Source organism: Lathamus discolor, chromosome 6, assembly GCF_037157495.1.
Source record: "Lathamus discolor isolate bLatDis1 chromosome 6, bLatDis1.hap1, whole genome shotgun sequence".
NCBI lineage: Eukaryota > Metazoa > Chordata > Aves > Psittaciformes > Psittacidae > Lathamus > Lathamus discolor.
Window position 1 is genome coordinate 36,726,279 of NC_088889.1, and position 23,488 is coordinate 36,749,766.

The 23,488-nt window shown below is 45.4% G+C and overlaps 1 protein-coding gene across 3 annotated transcripts in view; it reads right to left on the bottom strand.

Annotated features, from left to right (window-relative positions):
• Positions 1 to 386: 386 nt before the first annotated feature.
• Positions 387 to 23,488, bottom strand: part of ADCK1 (aarF domain containing kinase 1) — a 79,577-nt gene continuing 56,475 nt past the window's right edge. For all 3 annotated transcript variants that reach the window (XM_065685960.1, XM_065685961.1, XM_065685962.1), the window contains 6 exons: positions 21,780 to 21,938; positions 18,413 to 18,529; positions 7,243 to 7,392; positions 6,881 to 7,078; positions 2,979 to 3,172; positions 387 to 1,553 (listed from right to left, as the gene is read on the bottom strand). In XM_065685960.1, coding sequence (XP_065542032.1) covers positions 1,382 to 1,553; positions 2,979 to 3,172; positions 6,881 to 7,078; positions 7,243 to 7,392; positions 18,413 to 18,529; positions 21,780 to 21,938 — 990 coding nt within the window. In that variant the 3' untranslated portion in view covers positions 387 to 1,381. The remainder of the gene's footprint in view (positions 1,554 to 2,978; positions 3,173 to 6,880; positions 7,079 to 7,242; positions 7,393 to 18,412; positions 18,530 to 21,779; positions 21,939 to 23,488) is intronic.

The following is a 23,488-nucleotide window of genomic DNA, read 5'->3' on the forward strand; positions in this document are numbered from 1 at the left end:
TACAGAAGTCCTCACAAGCATCAGGGATGTCTCCCAGGATCCCAAATGTGTCTCACATAAAGAAGGCTTCTCAATGAGACTTCTTGGTAACTGTCCCATAGCTGCAGAGTCAGAGCCATCTGATCTGTCACTTGTACCACTGAGCAAGTGGCAGGTTTTTGTCTGAGGCAGGAACAGTGAAACGTCACAGGCAGTGACGAGGTGAAATGCTCAGTGCATGGCATAGGGATGGTGACATCTCACAGATGTGCTGCAGTGCACTACCACAGGCAGGGAGGAGGCAGGCTGAATGTGGATCTGGGTGGCAAAAAGTGGCGTGTCCTCCCAGCAGAATGACACCCTCTCCTCCATTCCATCCTATCTGACGCAGCTCCAGAAGGCCCAGATATGGAACAAACCTCTTATGAAGAGGAAGGACCAAGAGGTCATTTTATTTGGCTTGCAAGCAGGTAGCAGCGCTGCCTGGTATCACTCACTCAGTGGAGAAACAGGAACAGTACTGAAGTTAGAGGCCCAGATGTCACCCTGAGTGCACAGCCAGACATCCCTCCCCCAGAGGTCTTTGCTACAACACATTTATTTTGCTATGTGGCAGTACATTACAGAACACACACATTACCAGCAGTTTCAGAGCCCTGAGTTGTCATTCCTCCTGAATTTTGGAAAAGAGGCAGGACCAGTGTCCCCTTCCCCCATTTCACCTGAAAGGAAACAGACCAGGAAAAGTCCAAAGACACAGAGGCACTTGCTGACAGGACTGGAGATGAGCCTCAGAAAGCTGGAGTCCCAGTCCACCACTCTCACAATTTCCCCTTTCCCTAGTGGTGGAAGAGGAAGCCCTAGTGCCAGCTCTCCACAAGGTCTCACTCTTCTGAGAAACTCTCTGCACACCTGAACAGAAATCAGACTAAGGAGATTGCAAAAACTAACATAAACACTACTAGATTTTAAAGGGACTGACCACCTCTCTCTGAGGGGCTGAGAAATGTGAGGCATTCTAGGCAGGGCTGGCATTCTCTTAAATTCTGTAAGATAATTTAAGAAAGAGCCAAGGAGAGGGTTTTGCTTTCTACTGGAATCTAAATGGAATTTTCCCTGCTCAGATGGGGAAAGAAAGCACCCTGCCTTTCCTGGCATACAGTATCCCACACCTCCTTTTCCTAAACCATGAAACGGCAGAGCTCCAGTACCAGCTTCACCTCCCAGTGCCACAGAGAAAGCTAATGCTGTAACAGGCAAAGACAGAAAGACAGTGCAGCATGTAACATAGAACAAGACCCCAAAATAGCCCACAGAATAGCAGAAACAGTCAGAAAGGCAAATGTGCTGTGGAGAGCAGAAGGGAGGGCGGGAGCACCTGGGCCTCTCCCACCAGTTCATGTCAGTACATAGAATGGTGCCTCCGCCTCAGGAAAGCAATGACCCAGTTCCCCAGCTGAGACCCCTTCAGCCAGAGGAAGAGTTCATACAAGCTGATCTGCCACAGGCTCAGGGCTTCCGTGAGTGAGATCTGGGCCTTCCTGTAAAGTGAGTGACTCTTGCTTCTCTGGTACCTAGAATGAGAGAAACAGCTGCATTAGATGCGGCAGGATGAAACCCAGGCAGCCTGTCATACATCTTCATCCGCTCCCCAGAGGAGAGAACATCCCACATCTGGAGAATCACTAGCAGTGGAGAGCCATGGGAATAGGGATTTTTTTCCAAGTAACGCTCCTGGGGAGCTGGGGACTGCCTTCCTAGCACAAATCTGGCAGAAGAGACAGCCTGCTCCCTTGTGAGCCCAGTTCTCGCCCCTGTGCAGATTGACTCTGAGCCATGGCATCCTCTGCTTCTACGCCCAGCTTCACTTCAGCTAAAAGGAACAGGTACACACTCCTATAGCCAGCCTTTCCTGGTAACACACTCTTAAGAGCCCAGCAATCCTGACACACTAATTCCAGGAAAAGTAATTCTCCACCTTTCCTTAGAAGCAGAGGTTAACTGGGATTTGCATGGCTCTCATCAGTGAGATGTTATTTCTCCTGCAAGAAGGAGGAATCTGAGGCAGAAGTGCATTGACTCATAAGACTCACAGATGGAAATTGCTTGCACGACTCCTGCTCCTGGCTTTTAAATATCAGCCTGATCTTCATAGTCAGCCCTAGCCCCTCAATTAGGCTGCAGAAACCGGCAGCAGTAAACTTTCAGTGATCTTTCCTACCCACAAATACTTCCCAGTGATGATGCCTGTAATGGACAGGAAACTCTTTCTCCTCCTCTGGAGGGACCAAACCCTAAACCCTAAGGCCTCCAAGTCCATCCCTGTCACCAGCCGCAGGGTGACAGACCTGTCCTCTGGAGAGGCTGATGCGTGTGAGAACAACAGAGACAGGCCCAGATGTGCAACTGAGCAGGGGTAGGACCACAGCAGATGTGCTATTGAGTGGGAATGGTCCACAGCTAAGAGTAAGAGGGCAAGAGGTCAAGTTAGGCCTTGTCAGGGCCCTAAGTGGGGGGTTCTAATAAGTCTTTATGTCCCCTGGGACCTCCCCCAGCTTTCTGCTCATGGGTTCAGGAACTCAGGCTAATCTCAGACCTGCACCTTCAGTCCCTGCCTGAGCTACACTGGAGGAGTAATGGCCCCCCAGCTCATGCTCTGTTCCCCTTGACCTGTACTTCAGCTCACATACTGACCTCTTGCTTGACCTCAGCCCTGCCTTGTCACCATAGACATGCCTGACAACCACCACACCTGATATACATATTGACTTTCTGGTTTGACCTTGGACCTGTCCTGTCACCATGAAGTTGCATTACAACATGGACTTTCAATTGGACCTGACCTCTCAGAGTCTGTCCTGCTTGCCTTGCCCAGCTCCTGTGGGACTGGGCCCTGGCTGGCCCGCTGGCCCTGGGATCCTCCCTGGCTCCTTGCCTCCAGGGACAACCAGCCCCTGCTGCTCCATGACTGGCTTGTGGTGCCTGAAGAAGAGACTCACTTGGAAACAGCTCTGATGCAGCAGCGAGACATGTTGAGGAAGGAGCTGGCACTGGCCCGTGTGTTCAGAGCTAATTCAATCCCCCTTAATAAGTCGTTGGTCTTCAGCAGCAGCAGCATCTGGCGGGGGACATTGTTGAGCAGCTGGGTGATCTGGGGTAGGTAAGCAGCAGTGTTGGACCGGATCTCCATATCCTGCAGCCAGCAGCATCATGTCAGGGAGAAAGGAGAGAGAAGTTAAGAACGGATGGCAAACCCCGGCCCAGGTGCAGCTGAGATTTGGCAGGAGGAGATGGTGTCTTTGCAGCCCATGACTAGGCTGAAAGCTAAAGAGCTCTTTGTCCTGCTTTCCTGCAGACACCTGGCTGTCCCAACCACTCAGAGCATAGTCACAGATCATTCCTGCCATATCCTACCTACCCGTCAGTGAGATAAGGCCCTGTCCCCTCACTGGCAAAATTAATAGCATCTCAGGAGAACAGGGCACCTGCTGCTATCTCAGTTCTTGACCCTAGGCAGCCTGCATCAACCATGTCTCATTACTGCCCTTGCAACCTTTTGACTGATTCTCACCTCACCAGCCCTGAAGCTGTCAGAGCTGCAGGTAGCACAGACTGTTCAGGAAGGTGGAGGCATGCTGAAAGGACTATCAGGCTGCTCCTTGTCTTGCTGTCCCATGCAACTAATGGCTTTATGCTATACTGATGAAGCTGTTTCCACAGCCTAGTTGAGTCCTTCGTCCTAAGCACAACTCAGCAGAGGTGAGAAAGCATTATGCAGTTAAGTGTCACACTAACCCAAAGATCAAAAACTGTCATCTGTCAGATTAAGGGTCTATCTAGACTCATATCCTGTCTGGCAGCAGCCATTAGCAGATGCTTAAGAGTGTAAGATCCAGGTAGATACAGAGTGATCTTTCATGTGCCTTGGTTTCCAAACTTCTAACAAACACACTGCCCACTGTAAGATCCCAGTAATAACTAATAACTACAACCTGAGCCACTTAAGATGGGCTCCCCTCCAAACATGAACCACCACAACATGCAAGACAGGCAGCCCCCACTCCTCTGCTTCTTTTTAGATTTGGGTTCTCCTACCATCCCAGTAAATGTCATACAGTGTGGTGTGAAGCTGATCCCATACACGTACTGTGTCCCTACCTCTTCCTACAGAGGCCATGACATGAATCAGCAAATCCAAATAGAAGTCCCTGGGACATCTGAAATCTCCAGAATCCAGCAGGACACATGCAAAGGGCAGTAAAAAACTTCTTATAGGGAGCAGGCTCCTTTGCGGGAACGAACAGCTCTAAAACCTTCTGTCCTCTGGAATGAGGGTCAGCTGGTCTCTATTTCATGATATGGGATCTCACACTCACTCTTTGTCAACTTCAGACTTATTAGAAAGGAACAGACCTGCACAAATCGAGTGTGCAGGTGGTGATGGTCAGGGATGTATACAGCTCACATACCACCATGATTGCTTTGCTGCTGACATGTATCTTTGTGTCCTCCTGCTTCTGTCACTGACCAAATACACAAGGCTTCAGCAGGAAGCTTAGCTCTTCTAAATGCTTAATGTCTCACTCTTACTTGCTGGCAGAAAATTCCTCCCTGATTATCTCTTATCCCTTATTCCTTATCCTGGCCAGCACCACTGCAGTGCCTACTTTATTTTACACACATAAGTTTTCATTTCTATTTATTTTCTTTGTATTTTTAGCTCCAGCTGCTTGTCCACATCACAAAACAGCCACATGATCTGTCATCACAACTGTCATTTTCTGTCAAGGGCGAAGCCTGCACGCTCAGGAAGAGACGAGCTGTGCCATAGGACCTGAGAAAAGCCCCTTGGCTGCAGTCACTGAGGCTGCTGCAGGATGCAGGAAACACAATCATAAAATCAGATGAGATAAGTCTAGCAACCACCCTGAGTGGTCAGCTGCCTGGCCATGGCTGAAGGCAGGAACAACTACACCTATAGCAATCTTCACACATTTGCCTAGCCTGCTCCTAAAACTCTCCAGTGATGTAACTCAAAGCCTTCCTGACCATCCATACCACCATTACAGTGGCCCTGCCATTAGATCCGGCCTTTCCCATGTTTCAGCCCAATCTCCTTAGCTGAATTTAAACCCATTACTTCTTGCCCTCTTTGCAGCAGTCTTTAGCAGATTTGAAAATCACTACTACAGCTCTTCTTGACCCATGCTTTTCTAGACATTTTCTGCCCTAACTTGCCCAGGCTTACCTCATGGGTTGCATCTGTTTGACCCCTAATCCTTGCAGCTTCCTACTGAACTCGGCTCAGTTTCATCAAACGCTTCTTGAGATGCAGTGCCCCAGACTGGACACAACACTACAGATAAGATTTGTTTCACAAGGGCTGCTTCCTTGCCTCACAGGCTACTCTCATGTCCATACATCCTTGAGCACACTCTCTGGAGCTCTCTGCTGATGGTATCTGCCCCCAGTGCCTGCACATGGCTCTTGCTGCTGATACAATCTTTCAAATGCACCTCTAAACTAAGGGCAAGCAGCAGCTCATATCCTAATGCCACAGCAAATCTGCTCAGCTCCCCATTATCTGCTGCAGGATTATCCAGTTTCGGCATTAATTGTGTCATGTAGGCAAAGACAACAGAGCTGGCTCCATACATGCAATTCAACTCAATGACAAAGTTCACAAGGCACCATGTAGCTGCAGTTACACCTCTGGCATAACATTCACAATCCAGTTTAGGATAAACATTGCCTTTTAGCTCAGATTCAACACTGGCCTTATAAGAGTAAATCCAGCTCTGTGTTGATTCTCTTTGGTGCCTCTGGATTTTCTTCTGGAACTATCTCCAGAGCTCACCAGATCAAGCACAGCTCTGCTAAGACAGTCACTACATTATTGCTGCAGAAAATATATGCAGAAAATTAACTCAGGTAGGAAGCAATCAAAGTACTGGGTGCAGGGGGAGTCCATTACCCAAGGTATCTGACCAGCTCATTGCTATGGATAATGGCAACCCAGTGCAGCAAATTCTGCCACATCCATCAAAACAAAATGCCAACCCAAAGGAATTTCACAGGACTATATTATAATGCTACTTAAATGAATTTCATTCTCACTACTACAAACGAATGCAGATAAAAATAAACCACAGGAACATGTTTCTACCTGTAGACACTAGTCCACTGGTTGAAAACACAGCACTACATGCTCATGTCTAAAAACAGCACAGTTGGCAAGGGCTGCTACTACTCTTAAGGTGGGGTGTGTGTTTCAGGATTGAGAGGAAGCATGAGAAGCAGCCTAGCATGTGTGTATAGGAAATGGAGAAGAATGTAAGTGGCAGTTTCCTAGATTTGTAGTGATTGAGTTGACAGGATCTGCAGTTAAGCAACCTTGACTCCAAGTTAATAGGGCTTCTGATTGGGAGGTAATTTCCAAGGGGTTTTAGGAGTTTGTATCAGTGCTGATAGTCATTTACATGAATAGTGATAATGCATTATCCTTCTCATGTCTTCCCACTGTGCCTTTACGTCTCCTCTACCTTAACTTATCCTCCTTGATGGTTCCCTGCAAAGCTGCATTCCACACTTTTTAAATAAAAGGCTGATCTACAAACATTTCCCCTGCCAGAACTGGTGAACACTTAGCCATTAAAATATTATACAAAATTTAAGCAGCCCATGACAATTGAAAATGGGAAATTAAGTTCAGCCACTATAAAACACATAGCAGAAGGAAGTCCTGGATTTTTCTGGCTCAGCTATCAAAGCAGAATTTGCTACAGAGGTGCCAGGGGTTGCCCCACACTGCTGCAGTATCAGTGGAGCAAGTGGTTACAAGAAGGAAGGGTACCCAAGGAAAAGGAAGGGCACACGATAGAGAAGAACACTCAGGACCTACCTCACTGGCTGAGACTGGTGACTTGTCAATGCCCCTGTTGACAGCCTCCCAGGATCTGGCAGTCACCACACAGGCAAAGAGAGGGTACATATCCCCTGCCCCAAGCCGCCGGCTGTACTTCTGTACTCTCTTCATATCAGCCTTGATGAGGGCCTGCCAAAGGCGGCAGTAGTCCATGCGGAAGGACTCACTCAGCACCTGGGGAGGAAGACATGGGCCCCAGAATTCCATGATGGAAAGGGAACTGGGGAAAAATGTATCTATATGGGCTTAGAGAGACAAGGCTGCAGCTGGGTATACTTTTTCAGCCTGTTGCCCACAGGCACCTCCAGAGGCCCTAGAAGCTCCCCATCACTACATACCTGGTAGAGCCCATGGTCCAGCAGGATAATGTGGGCCTTGCCAGAGGCTGGGCATTTCCTCACTAGCACGTTGCCTGGGTGCGGGTCACAGTGCACAAAGCCATTCACAAAGATCATTTCACTGTAGAGTTTCCCCAGATTGCGAGAGATCTGTGAGAAGACAGGAGATGGTCACACAGTGCCACCACAGCAGGGTGGCTGCCAAGGAGGGGAGGCAGCCCCGACGTGCCAGCACTGCAGGGAGCAAGGGTCTGGTATGTGCCACTGTCCATATGCAGAGCTCCTCACACTGAAAAATGCACAGGGTGTCTGCTGGCATCTACCCTGGTGTTTGTGAGGTCAAGGGTTATTTAAGGACACTTGCCTGGCATAAAAGAGAGAAAATACCTATGGGTAGGAATGGGGTTTCCAGCAATGAGGAAAAAAGTAAGACAGCAGATAGGGGCAGACAGGCATTCACAGGGAAGACATGGAAAGAGCTGATGGGGTGGTGAGAGACCACTTGAAGGAAGACTTTGGTGTTTCAATTCATGGATGGCAGCAGGACTCAGCAGAGAGGGGGTGGGAAGAGACAAAGCCTGTCAATCTGCTTACCAGAATGAACATGGATTCCCTCTTCCCTCCCTCCATCCCCCTTTCCCCCTTTCTTTCCTCAAACCCATGCTAATCTGGTTTGCAATGCCTGTGAAGATGGAGAAGCACAGAAAGGCTGTTTAAATCATCCTGTCACTGCTGTGTTCCTCCATGCCACTGCTCCTTATCACCAAGAGATGTTATTTAAGTTAAAAACCTCCTAGGAGCAAGCAAATATCCCCAGGGCCTAGGATCAATCCCTTGCCTTGCACTAACACAGCAATGTGACTTGCCTTGACATCCCACCACCAGCCCTCTCTGCCATCAGAGAGTGGCACAGAGCTCTACGGTGGAGTGCTGAACAAGCAATTAAAAGACAATCATTATAAATGATTCCAAGCATGTCCCCAGACACACAGCGTAAGCAGCAAACAGGCAGCTGTCCCCATAAGCAGAAGTGGTAGAAGAGGTAATGGGAATACTAGTGACAGCTCATCCTGCAGACAACCAGTCAGCCAGGAAAGGGCTTGTTTTACCAACCTCTGAAATGCAACCACCTCCAAGAAGAGCATTCATTATGAATAGTGCCCAAGTAACTAAAAATGAGGAGGAAAAACAGGAACCCTTCCTGTAACACACCAACAGGGACAACTTTAGGACCAGGTGGGACAACCCTCCATCCCTCAAATGGGACTTGAAGCCACACTGCTCAATCATGGAGAATGCTGCCCCCCGTGCCAAATCACCCACATAGGTGGCATAGCACAGCCCTACAGTCTCCTGTAGTGCAGCTCCCCTAATGCCACACCGGTGTTATTTAAACTACTGACTGAGGGGAATAACGTTTCCCTCCTCAATCACCAGCAAGCTCACTGGAGCAATGAAGTGACCCTTACAGGTCTCCTAGATCAACAAGCTCTAAAACTGGATAGGACCACAGTACCAGGTGCTGTGACCTCCTAGAAGAGCTGAGTAGCACTTGCTGACAGTCCAAGGACATGCCACAAAGTCAGTTTTAAGCCAGTCCCTCATTCACACAGCCTCCCAGGGACCTGCACACCAGGCGGAATGGACTTGGACATCATGACTGATCATAGTATCAACCACAACACCTGCGCAAACACACTGAAGGAGCTGCATTTTGCCCTCTTTGCCTCACTCTTTGCCCTCCAGGAACCTGGAAGAGCACAAAATTATTGAAGATGAGGACCTGGGGACAATCTGGGGCGCAATGTGATGCCTCATGCCCATTAAACACAAATCCATACAAGGGCTGGCAGTTCTGAAAACCTGTTGGTTGTTCATGGCTAAAACCTAGAAAGCTAATAATTTGGGGCACCAGAATATGGGCTGCATCAAAGACAGCGGACTGTCCTTCTGTGCTGTGGTAATGGCATATGCTGAGAAAGTCAAGCAGTGGAACAAGTTGCCCATAGAGGTTGTGCAACCACCATCCTTGGAAGTTTTAGACCTGGCTGGATAACACCCTGAGTAAGTTGATCTGACCTCACAGCTGACCCTGCCTTAGGTGGCTTCTTTATAGGAGACTTCCTGAAGCCCCTTCCAATCTCAAATATCCTATAATCCTATAAAAACACCTCTCACTAAGTTATCCACACCATCCTCATAACAGCATCTTATGGGGTGGCTGTAGACTCCACATGCAGGAAAGGTCTCCTCTCCTGAATCAGCAGACAGGTTACTAAACTGATCTGTGGCCATAGCCTTTTGCAGACAACAAAGCAACACAAAAGAAGCTTGGGGATTCATCTTCCCACCTTTCCATGAAAACAGAGGGGTCACAGTCCTGATCAGACCCATAGCCTAGGTCATGGGTACAAGACAAACTTCACTGCATGATCCCCATCCTCTCTCTTTTCCCTGCTGTATTTATATTTACCTCTTCCCTAGCATGCAACCTTGAATATCTGCAGTAGTTGAAACTACGCTTTATAGCTTCTTTAAGAAAGAGGATCGCATTTTGTTCAACTCTGTTAGCATACAGAAGATATGTTACAGGGATTTATGACATAAACATATAAACAGTCTTTAGTTTGGAAAACAAAATTCCCCAGTGTGTAAGAGATGGAACTGTGCTGCACACTAAAGTATTTTCACATATTTTTGCCTGTTGACAAAAAATAGGATTTATATTGAATTAAGATAGCACCAATACTGTCAAATTCTAAACAAAAAAGGAAGGTTACATTTCTAGGGCTTATAGTGTAATACATGAAGAGCGACCTATCATATAACGCAGACAAAAAGGAGTTCACGTTTCTAGGGAAAACATTTAGGAAAAAAAACCATGAAAAACCTTATACACATTAATTCTCCAGTACAGTGCGCCATCACTATGAGCCTTTATGCCACCGTTATTAAGAAGGGCGCTGGATAAACAACATACATAAACCACACTGGAAGAATACTGTCAGGTGAAAAGAGAAAACAAACGTATGAAAACCTCTACTCAGGAGAAGGGAGGAATTCAGCATGCATTTAAGCTGTATAGGACCTCAGGGTGAAAGTGCATTGCAAATTAGACAAAAGGTTGCAGTGATGCACGGAAGCAAAGACCAGAGTAAACACACAGGCCTTTTGTTATGACAGGCAGAGGTCATAATTCCTTTCCCAGTTTTTCATCCAACACAAGGAGGTCCTTATCATTACCCCAGCATTGTTCTGCTGCACATCGTAAAAAAAAATAATAATCACCCTTGGAATCCTGCACTCACTTCCACATTGACAGAGAGATGCCGACTATACACAGTGAGTTCAGAGAGAGCAAATAAATGAGCAGGATGCAGGAGGAATTTACTCAGGAAAAAAAAGATAAGGAGTACTGAAGATTCTGAAGTTGGCTAAGGAATAGCAGAGGAGGGCCAGTCTACCAATGCTTGAAGGTCTGAAGAGCAAGGAAGCAGAAGCACTTGTAGCACTAGATGTGCTACAAGAAATACAACCAGGCAGAAGAGGGTGTAATAAAGAATAGCATAATTTAGGCATAACACATAAGGAAAAAAATATGCTAGTCAGCAAGCAGAGCTGAGCTTTATGTGTTAGGATGACACCAGACTCTGGCCAGAGGCATGTCCTTGCCTATTGCCAGAAGGTGTGTTACTGGCAACAAGAAGTTTGATTTGCCTGTCTGTACTGCAGCAGAATATGATGACTACAGCCAAGTAGCCTGTGGCCTCACCAGTCAATGCAAATAGCGACCTGCCATTGCCACATTACGTGACATGACCATGACACTATGTCAGGAAAACCGTACTTTTTTAGCCCAATGTTTTCATTTTGCAAAAACAGAAGCCGAAGAATAAGCAGATCACAGACAATGAGATGAAGAGTCAGCAGCTGGGGTAAAAACAGTGGAGTGCCAGATACATGTAGAACAGCCAGGCTCTTCACCAAACTAAGCACACGAAGTTCATTTTATGTACTCAGTACAGCAAGGATGTTACATGCCACAAATTATCTTACATGAGTTAAAAGTCACTATCAAACAAAACAAGAATGTGGTGCAGACATTAAGGACCGTTATTGTACAGTATCACACAGTATCTCTATAAACTAGTCAAGTTCACTGGAAATAAGAAAGACATAAATGTATGACTTTGGAGGCTGTTCCAAAAATTCATTCTTTAGACGGTCAAAACCCTTCCCCTAAATCCCACCTTCATTTTAATGATGCCCCGTTTAAATTTCCTTAGCTAACACGAACCTGAAGTTTAACTACTTCCTTCCCTCTACAGTATTTACTACTCCAGTGTGTTCACCAGTAAGGTAATTATCAGCATAAATACAGCACAAATACTGCCCCATTTCTACAGGATGTTCCTTTATGTAATGTGTCTCAGGAGTCAACCTGCCTTTTACATTTCCAGTTGCACTGCTCTGGAAACACACACTTACTCTGTGATTGACTAACATCCCAAAGTTAATTCTAACATGTCACTTCCCTCTGATAAACTCCCAGCATACTTAAGGAAATCTTCATATTAGTTTTAAGATTTTCACTCTGTATTGCTCATTGTTATCCCTTTCTATCACTTCAGTCCTCAAGGCCACTAAGTGCTATTGCCACTCTGGTCCTTCCCTACAATGACAGAACCTCTCAACTTGTTGTCATCAACAACCTCCTTCACATAGTTCTGTTTGTGTCAAGGTCATCACTGAATTTACTAAATAAGATCAGTTTCAAGAGCAAACCTCACAAAACTCCTCTATGGTAATCTCTCCCCACCATTGCATGTATCATTTTCTTACCTACTTTGCAATTTCCCTGCTAATCCCCACCATTTCTAGTTAACCAACTCATATCCAGGTACCAAGGATTTTATCAAGTACATATATTGCATTTCTGTCATCTAATTCAGATGTAGTGTAGATAGCAGCAAGGATGTGTTTCTTGTATACGTACACAGCTGCAGTTGCTGCCATCAGTTCTGAAAGCCTAGACAACCTGTTACCCTCCACTAAGAGCTGCTTTTGATGAACCCTATTATATTCCGTTGCATACAGGCCCATAGCAGCAAACTTTTGGGGACACACCAGCTGCTGTATAAATCATACTTCTTAATGGATCAGCATACATCCATGACAGAGCAACTTGACAATAACAAAACACTGGAAAGTCCATCACAAATTAGAATCTTTAAAAACACCAATATGCAATAGTGAGCAAGAAACCTCTCAGAAAGGAAAGAATGTGTGCAAATTTCAGCCTGTGAATACTCCTGCAGTAAAAAGATGACACATTATCATGTTCACGGGCAACTGCAATGCAACAAATCAGCCTTGGTTATCCACGGAAAGTCACTGATACTTTCCTGGCCTTGTGAGCAAACTGGCTCCATGCCTCCAACTAGCATGAAGAAGAAAGGCTAAGAAAAGTCCTGTGACATGGTCCTGTAGAGCTGATCTCACGCCTGCTCCTGATAAGTCCCAGATGAAACTGCCTGACAGGGCATCATCCTTTCCTATCCCACCTCCATCTGTGACTGTCTCTTTAGATCTGGAGCAGATACTAGTCTCTGGCCTTAATTTGGCTGTAATATTTGCCAATTATTTTAAGAGATGGCGACACTAACTTCTATTGATCTCATTAAAAGTAAAGGTCGTTGTGCAGCTCATTTCTCAGGGTTCAATATTACCTCCCGAGGCCAAAATAATAGCATCGATTTTGGAACCTTAATCGAAGGTTAATTGGATTGAAGAGTGCATTGGGTTTTGCTTTCTTTCATTGTTATTACAGCCATCATCTAAGGGTTTGTTTAATCCTGCTAAGGCAATCCTGCCCAATTAAACTGGTGTCAAATTAGCAAAGGGTGCGGATGGAGAACAGCCACAATTTGGAACCTGCTCTGTGCCTCTGGTCTGAAGTGGCTCTTCTCCAGAGCAGATTAGGATGGTCACACACAAGAGATGCGATTTCACACTCTGCCTTGTGTGATCCAGTTGTGAGGATCAAAACACAGTGCTCTGTAATGCAGAACTATTGCTATGCACTGATTAGCATCACAGCAAGGTGATGTCTGGACACACATGATGTCATTAAGATACAGGAAGAGTTTTTAGGACTCCTGGAGTGTATTCCTAGAATGCCCCACACTCTCTGCTGGGAACTGAGGAAATTATTTTCTGGCTCAAAGCCCCATCTTCCACAGCATTTAAGTGGGGAAAAATATTCTGACTCATCCACCCAGGGAAGTGAGAGACTAACTTGGTAAGTTTCTACAGATTCTCAACAGGACACAGGTAGAGAAGACCAGTCATTGTTTAATTGTTTCACGCATCTCTGTCAGACCCAAAATGGCTATGGGCATCTTTTTCCCTTAGCTTTAAATGTAGTTGTATTTCCTCAGATTTAATGCAAAGCATCTTGCTGAGACTGAAGCAGTTGATTGACATTGATGCTTCAGACTGACTCTCAGTAAGAAACGAGTTTGTGCGTAATTTAACTTTTACCTGATGTCTTTGAACAGTTCAGAAGCTGAAATACTGGAGGTCGCTATCCTCGCTTACCAGTGCCTTGTCAATTTTCATTAAGCTTCAGACAAGAGGAAATGTAGGAGAATCTGCAGGGAAACCTCTCCCCAGATTAAATCAGCAGGTGCAAAGAGCAAGAATAGCCATTTTCCCCAGAAATTGTTCTTCTCCATGCTCCATTTCATCTAACACTTGAGTGTTATAAGCACAAATACTTGAGACATGAGAGGTTTCCACACTTGCGCTAACAAAAAGATCTCACCCTGGGAAATCCCACTAAATTTTAGCAGCTACAAGGCAGCAGCTCCTGATTCTTGGCAGAGGGGTAAATCCCACATTAAAAGCATATTTCAAGTTGCAAAGCTATCAACCACATTAAGGTAGCTGGGCTCTTTATCGAGCTAAGAGATACCATTCCAGTGCACGACCCATTTAGTAACAGAAGGAAGAAGAAAAAGCTACAGTAGGATGGGTGACAGATGGCAATAATTGTGCGCAGTAGCTCATCATAAGTACCTTAGCTGGTTGCTTTCACATCTCAGCTGGACAAAACACTTTCCTGACCTCTGAATCATCCATGGCTCATGATTAGGCTCTAGTGAGCTGAAGTACACGGCATTGTTTCCTTTCTCTGACTCAAGACCAAGCCAGGGTCATCATGGGGGACTCTCCACTTGGCTACCTGAGCTGGCTGCTTAGTTGGAGGCACTACAGCACATGCCAGGAGTGCCTTTGTGAGCTCCACAGCTCCAACAGCCTGCTGATCCAGCAGCCTCTGTGAAGGCAGGCAGACCATCCACAAGGAAGGACAGGGAAGATTCATGCATCAGATTGATGTTAAGATTTGTATACAGATAAAGTCTCTCTAAATTAATCAGCTAAAATCAGAATGGGTGCAAAAGGAGCATCTGTGCCATTTAGGATCTTGTTCAAAAGTCCATGCTCTAAGTACCCTTGCTATCCTTCCTTCCCTCCTGCATACAGTAGAATACAAACATCTTAAGAGCACCTCAGCCTGTTTTTCCTTCCTTCCCTGCTCTTCCCACTTCTCCCAAATGTATCTTCCCAAACAATACTGTAAATGCTCTTGCCTCTTGAAACAGTAACAGCATTCTTAACCTTGCCATGGCTTGGTCTTCCCTCAAAACTCATGCCAGCTCATTTCTTCAATAACTCCCCTCTCCAGGCTTCCCTCCCACTGTCAATACCCTCGCTGCACGCTCCTCCTCAGCTACACTTGCACATGAATAAGTAACTGTTCCACAGGCAGATATTTCAGTGTTTGCACTTGTCTTTAGAAATCAAAGCCTTCTCTGATTAAATGCCATTACAATCCAGCGCTTGGACGGATCCAGAGAGATTAATGTGCTTTTGGGCAGCTTTAATGATAATCCTGCTACAGACGGTATTAAGTAAATGTCAGTAACCTGGTTTGAAGGGAGCTTTCACCTCAGGGATCCTTTCCATTTAGACGAGAGAGGCTCAGCTTGCTTTTCAAGGCTGCATTGTCACACAAGAGAAATCCTGCTTAGTGAAGACCCTTCTTCCTCCGCCCAGTAAAACAAAATGGAGTAAGATGATTTATAGAGGGCTTTATAGATAAATAGACTGAGGTGATTTATAGGGAACTAATGCATCTCTTGAAAGCCAGAACTGCTGCATATTACAAGCCATGTCACAGTTTTGAAACCTGGGTTGCCATCCTTTCCTCTTTTCAGTGTCTGCTGCCTTTTCCTCACCTCACCACCATGCCATGCAGTTCTTTAGCCAGGGCATCAATAGCAGCAGCTGATAATGGACCTTGGTCGTATAAGTCCCTATCTGCTGCAATATCGCAGAGAAGTCCGGGGCATGCACTGCTCTTACCTCATCTTACTGGGGCTGTAATAACAGATCTTGTTCCCCATCACGTGGTTCTGACAGGCTCAGTATTCCCTCCTTTCTACTGTTGCTTTATTAGCGATCAGTAGAAGTTAATCATTCATCTCAGGGGGTGGGGAGAGAAAAGGAAGAAGAGCTCAGCGCAGACACTGAGAGAGTTTTCAGAAACTCAGTCCTACCACTATACCTATACCTGAAGACTGCCAGAAACCGCTAAGGTTTATACTTCGCAGTAGTAATCTGTTGACAACTTCTTTAAAATTACATCTTAGCCATCATTCAGAGACCAACTCAGAATCAGCAAAATACATGGTTTCATTGCTGCATGGAACCTGTTGTGCCATCCCCAACCTTCCCAAAGGCACGGATGAAGAAAAAAATGAGCTGAATTTTCACCCTAAATCTTTCCTATTGCAAGCAAAAGCCTTGGCAAGTTTGAAGAACTGAAATTAGCTGCTTCTTTGTCTTGGCACACACTGGCAGCAAAATATGTCACTGAAAGTCATTGAATTTTCTACCCTGCCTGGCTGGAGAAAGCTATGGAAGATTGCAAAGAGTGTCCCTCCTGGGGCTTCTCCACGCCACTCTGCCATCTCCAGCAGGTTGAGAAAATTCAGAGAAGCAACCAAAGTCCAATGGAGCTTCACTGTACTAGGTACCTCGATCTCAGAATGAATCTGCTGTCCAAGAACTGTGAGAAAGCCCAGCTCAAAATGTGAATGCACATATGCTCAAGAGTCTTCATGCTACCACGTCAAACCAAGCCTTTCTGCCTGACTATTGCAAGATTTGAGGAATATTCACTGTTGTATCTGAGCACTGTCTTTTTGATTTGACTTCTGCCTTTATAGCAGAAGAAAAGGATAGGATAATTTCACTCAGAGAAATGACTCACTTTCAACCAGTTGAGTTGTTCAGGTGAATGGAGCTGACTGCATGTTCTGCCATGGACAAGTCTTTTAAAATCTCTCTGGATAGCAAAGTCTATGAACTGCCATGTTCTCAAGAGTCATATTATAGTGCTCTTTGCAGACCAGATGCAACATTGAGGCATTTATCTTGGTAAATTCAAAGAAAGATCATCAGCACAAAATAGACACAGAGAAGGATTTGTGTCTACCTCTGATTGCTGACAATGACCTCTGTGATGCCCTGATGAAAGGGAGGAAAACCAGTGACCCAAATGCTCGAAATACTTCTTTATGGAGATGTGAGAGAGACTGCACTATCTACAAGTAAAGCTGTATTCATTTAAGAAATCCCTTGAACGAAAATGGACCAGACATCTCACAGGGAAGAGAGCATCGTTCACTATTACCCGTTGACCTTGCTTGTTTGTCTCAATTACAATGGAAAGACAGTCTTAAAACCTACTTTAACTTTGGAGAAACCCATGAGAAGGTGCCTGCTTTTCTGCCTGCAGAGGTTACTAGAAAATATCTGCAGGGTGCAAGAGCAGAGGAAGAGGAAAAGAGAAACAGGCAGGTTACTCAGTCCTCCACCTGTAATTTGGCTGAGCTCTTTAGGCAGAAAAAGAGCTGCATGCTGAGTTAGGGAGGCAGCTGAGCAGATACACTTAATGTGCTCTCCTTGTGAGGTATACCAAACTCACATTTCCCCTCCCTTGGGAGATCTCTGGCATGTCTCTAACTGATGCCACATGAATTTTGCCATGGCTGGAAAGGGAGCAGACAGGAGGAAGAGCAGAGAGAGAGAGGCAGCATTCAGATTTGGGAAGTGGACGGACAGATTAAGTACAATTCATTTTATGCTGTAGTTCTTTGATAGCCAGTCAACCAAGTGCAACTTTGAGGCTCACTGATAGGGCACAATAGGAAAGGCAAGAAGCAGTGCCTCAGTCAGCACTCACTGACTGGGATGCGTGGCTTAACACACTGTCCAGTGGCTCAAAACCCTTTCCCCTGGCATCTTCTTAGATCCTCTGGAAAGTAATACCTTCTTTTCCTCAAGAATCATTCAGCCACAGAGAATCCAAAGTGCTCTCCTGACTTCATGCCACACATACAAACTATTTCACTCTTCAGGGAAATGTAGGCTTGTTGTAGCAATGAAACCTGGCGGTTGTTTAATGAAGGACTGCAAAACTACACAGTAATGTAGAACCAGGAAGCAAGAAAGAAAACTGTTGCATTTGAAAGAAAAAGGGAGATTTTGGAAAGCAGAAGGAAACATCTATGAATATTATGCAAAGCACCATGTCAGAGGCTCCAGCACCCTAATAAATCATAGGTCTTACATGATCATAGTTACATCTCTTGCATAAGGTGATAGCTTTTGAGATATAAAAGCTACATCCCCTGCATTTGTCCAGGAAAAAGTTAATGCAGAAAAAAGAGAGGGAAAGAAGAAAGACAAAAACAGTCAGAAGATGAAGTTGTCCCTTTAGGATGACTGCAACTGCCACCTAGGAACAAAGCATGGGTGTATGTAATAGAAGAGGATGGTAATTTTTCACTATCCGTCTCCTCAAATATCTCTCTAGCTGCACAGTCTACAGGACAGCGTTCCCCAAAAGCAGTTCCGTATTTTTCACAGAAGCACAAGAACTGAGATCTCTCAGATGGATTGCTCTGTCCACATCTGTATGTGCTCCCTTTCCTGCCCCTCCCTGTCCTGTCAGCCTCTACTTTGCATTGTCAATTGATTGTCCACATCAGTTTTGCATTGCCCACCACACCCAATTCAGAGATAGATGAAAAACTACCTCATTGACATCGATGCCATTCCTCTCCATGTAGGCCCTGTCATTCACCTGTCCCCCTTCCATAAACTCCATGAGAAGGACACGGCTTGATGAGAGCTCCCAATAGATCCTGGGAACCTGAAACAAGAGCAGATGTGTTAGGTCAAGCAACAGGCTGGGAAAGCAAGCAGAATATATCACACACAACCTAGAAAATGAGTAAAAATGGAAGAGACTGAAGTGATTGTTTTTTTTCCTGAGCACAAGGGAGGTAAATCCATCTACCAGCCTATTCCCCATGACAGCAGCAATGTGTGCAAGGACAACATGCCAATTTAGGAGCAGCAGGATCTGTCCTATGCAACATTTCTGGCTGTACTCTACAAGATTTTGACCACCTCCCACTCGCACTGTCTGAGATCTTGCTTATCTGCTTTGCAGTTTCTCTAGCTGGGCTGTTTAACTAGTACCTTCGCAAGTTTCTGAATCATCCACTCAGCTCCTTTAGACAGGAACTGCATCTTGTTTGCTGTGCAAAGGGCCCACTTATGCAGCTCTAAAAATGGTAAGCCATCGTCGTAAATTATATTTCTGCAGTGCCCCTTGGAACAAAAATGCCTTTGAGCTGACAAACCCTGCAGACTTAGGCCATCTGCAATTGAACTGGAAGAAAAAACAAGTGTCACAAATAAGGGACTTGTCACAGAAACCCTGGGAGACCCTTAACTATCTTATTGCCAACGTGACACAGTAACAAGCATAAAATGTCAAAGCACTTTTCATTCAACCTGCAGTAAATCAAGCTGAGTGAGGTACCAGTAAGAGGCCCAGTGTCACCCAGGGAGGCAGTGATGCAGGCATCACTCAGGCTGGCTCCCTTTTTCCAATCTCTCTTTCCAGCCAAATTCTTCACATGCTGAAGTCCCTACTGTCAAGAGCCCTTCTGCCGAAGCTCCCTTTGGATATTCCTCACATCACTGTGCTGACATGACAGCTCCCAGGCTGTCCATATTTGCCTTTGCACAGGGGTGAAGCCACACAGGTACATTTTACCAAAGATATAAGGGAGCTCCACCCATTCCATTATTGTGCCCTAGTACAGAGATACACATTTTGGATCCTATGAAGAGAGAACCAGCTGTGCAGCCTCCTCTCCTTACCCACCTGAGTCGGCTGTGGACTCAGGACCCACACACTGCAAGGGGGTCAGTACCTTGGGGCAGGACTGGAAGAGGTAAGAGGTGTTGACCATCTAGCGTGACCAAAGCCAGGGAACCAGCTAGGCCACTGCACCTCATCACAGCTCCTGAACAAGCAGCATTTTTTAATACTCTGCTTGTAACTACTGACAGTGTCTCAGGCCCTCACAAACTATCTCCCTCCCCCACTGTTCCTGTCCTAACCAGACCACCTTCCCAATGTCACCCACTTTTACCTTACCACGTGTGTGCTGCTTTAGCTCAAAGACCCCCTTGCTGAGCAATTCCAGCGCCCCTCAGTCCCACTGTTCAACACTGCTGGCATACTTGCCTGTCAACCCTGCATAGACTTTGAGGCCACAGGTCCACTATGGGCAAGGGGGATTCAGTTACTTGCAGCCTTCCCAGCTTATCTGGATGACATTTTTTGCAATTAGATTGGTGAAAAAGAAAGCCAACTCCATAACTAACAGTACCCCAGCCCATCCAGCCCACTGATCCCTACTGTCTTAAATCATTGCAGAAGATTCTCATTCTTGTCTCAAGATTTACAGGGGCAAGTCAACAGGCTTGTAAAGCACTGACCACACTCTTGCAGATGCCTCTCTCACTCACAGCCGAATTCTTCAGTGACTTTTTTAATTACTCACAGATGTTTGGCTGTAATGCTAATGCATGGAAACAATTTACCTCTGGCTTTAAAAGCTCAAAAAGGTTCACAGCACAAAATCTACTTCTCAGCTTTCTAGCATGTTTAGGAAAATTAATGATGCAAGAGACCAATTCTTCCGTTGCCTTTGGGGGATGAACATGTCTCTGAATTGGCAGATCAGACAGAAGGATCCATTATTTAGCCATTTCAAGCCATTTGTTATTGTTACACATACTGGTATCATGACAGTTCCTCAACGCAGCGAACGGGCGATTGGCTGCCCCATGGGGATTTGCTTCACAGTATCTGAGTTAGAGCTGCAATGGATAAAGCTCTCCAAGGTGCACCACTTCTGACAGGCACCCACTCAGCAAAACCACTGGCCTTTGGCCTTCTGTAGCCCAGGTGGCTTTTAGGTATCTGTGTCTGTGGGAAGGCCACTGCTGCCACTAGGGTCCAAAAGGATTGCCCCAAACCTGGAGTCAGGTGACAAGGAATTACAGCCCTTGCATGGAGGAAGCAAAGAAAAGATGGATGTATGAGCCTGCAAAGCCTAACAAAAACTCACCTCATTTCAGACGTATGTCACTTTCATCTTGGGACTTCTGCATAAACAGGAGGTGAAAACCTCCTTTGATGCGTGTAAGCCACAGGGTTCAAAGGAGGGTGCATTTTTTGCTCCTTTAGTGTCTGTGCAAATGCAGTTACAACAGTGACTGTGCCCACAGCACAATGTGTGCTTGACCATACATGCATTTCCAGAATGTACACAGTGCAGGCTTGTGCCTCTTACATGTCAGTAAAAGTTTTGTGCACGTGAGTTCAAAGATGTGAAGTTAGGTCTTCCTAAGAGATGTGTATATGCATGCTTGTCTTGAGATATTTGCCATTGACCCTATTCAACATGTAGCTGGAGATTTGGGGTAAGAGTGTCTGTGGGAAAAGCACAGTATGGCGTGCAGTTGTGGTTGTGTATGAAGTAACATGAATGCATTAGCCATGGATGAGATCTACCCCTCTACTCTGCTCTCGTGAAACCCCACTTGGAGTACTGTATACAGTTCTGGTGTTCTCAACATAAGAAGGACATTGAGCTGTTGGAGCAAGTCCAGAAGAGTTATAAGGAGTTATATGCAAGGGTGATCATGGGGCTGGAGCACCTCCCATATGAAGACAGGCTGAGAAAGTTGGGGCTGTTCAGCCTGGAGAAGAGAAGGCTGCGTGGAGACCTCATAGCAGCCTTCCAGTATCTGAAGGGGGCCTACAGGGGTGCTGAAGAAGGACTCCTCATCAGCAATTGTATCGATAGGACAAGGGGGAATGGGTTTAACTTAAAAAGGGGATATGTAGGTTGGATATAAAGAAAAAGTTCTTTGAGGCACTGGAATGGGTTGTCCAGAGAAGCTGTGAATGCTCCATCCCTGGCAGTGTTCAAGGCCAGGCTGGACAGGGCCTTGAGCAAGCTGGTTTAGTGCACAAGATGCATAAAGTAAGACTATTAAGGCACATATGTACATGGAAATATTTGTCCCCTCACCTTCAGGAAGTCAAAGTTCTTGAACATATCAGCAACTTTCTCAGCATTTCTACCTTCATGGAGGAAATCCAGCTCTAAGGGTAGATTCTTCTTAGCTTCTTCCACCAGCCACATGAACTCAAAATCTGGAAAGATCTGCTTCACAACCAAGAGGAGAACCTGAAGACAAGGGAATAGACAATCTGCTGCATCCTGGCTCCAAAGCCTCACAGCCACACACAGTGCTGTTTTTGTAGAATCATTCCATGTAATTTACAGGGAGGAAAAAAAACCCAACCCAAACCAAACCACAACAAAAAAACCCCACCAAACCAAACACAACAAAAAAAAAAATCTCTAAGTGCTTGTAGGGTTCCTGTGGTATCATAACACAACACATGGTGCCATGCTTTGGGCATGCAACACAAATTTTGGCTTGCTTTTCCATCCAGGAGCATCTAGGAGTTAAATGATGGCACAGACAGCAAATGGAGTCCAGCTGCCTGCTGCCTAGAAGTAAGAACGAAGCCATGGAGAAGAGACCACATGGTCAAATCTCTCCAAGGGCATTGCCCAGTAGTGACCCTCTTCTGAGTCCTGCGGTTCTGCATATCACTGTTTGGCTTCCCTCAAACAACCGTCAGATAATGCAGAAGAGGAAGATCTAAAGTGAGCTTAATTCAGTGTTACTTCTTCCACTGGTGAGTAAGAATTTTGTTAGCACAGAAAATCCACTGTGTAGTTCAGAGAAGACAGTGGAGTTTGGATACAGGTATTAGACTACAGAGAACACTTCTGGTGGGGGTCAGAGAGCAAGTTGCTCCTCAGCATCAGTCACAGCCATCCTAAGCAATGCTGAGGTGGTGTTTTGCAAGTGTCATACATTCACCAGTTGCCATTCTCTCCTTAAAGGGATCAGGTATTCAGCTGCACAGGGCCTTGAAAAGCCCAGCGGAAAGGTTGCTGGAAATGTTTGCTTAAAGCAGTGATAAGCAGTCCTTCTTGAAGAAAATCAAGGTTGTGAAATTGGATGGCTTAATCAAAATTGCACATCAGCCAAGCATGCTTTCTGCTCAAATGAAGGGCCAGTTTCTCCACCAGTGGCACAAACTTACATAACTGACAATCTGAATCATGTCTTAAAGAAAATAACATGTTTGGGTTTTTTAACTACTTGTGTCATAAAACAAGAATAAAATATTAAAATGTGATCCACTTTGTTGTCTTCACCTTACTTGTTATGCACATCCATCTGAATATGAAAATTGACTTATTAAAGTGTTCCTGGACAGTTTCCCTTTCTAGATCTCCACAACTGAGGTGGGAATTCCTGCAGCACAGGAGGAACACTTAAAGCACACACAGAAAGCTGCTATCATTGAAATGTATGACAAAAAGTAAATTTATGACCCATCACTGCTCCTGTTCAGCTGTGTGAAAACATTTGTTCTCCACCCCTGTTTCTACTGCTCTTATCTAAATGTCAGTTCCAAACTCAATGTTCCTTTAAAAAAGTAATCACCAGGTTCCAGACACCATTGAATGATTTTTCAACTGTTATATCTAAAAGCATAAATCCTTTCAAATTTATGTCACCCAAATGAAATGTAACCAGTCATCTTCATGAACGTGTACATAAACTTTTTAGGGGCTGCAGGATTATTTCATTGGTGCCTGATGTGATAAAATTCATGCATTGTTTTTTGCTTTCTCTAAAAGCTCTTTTGAAT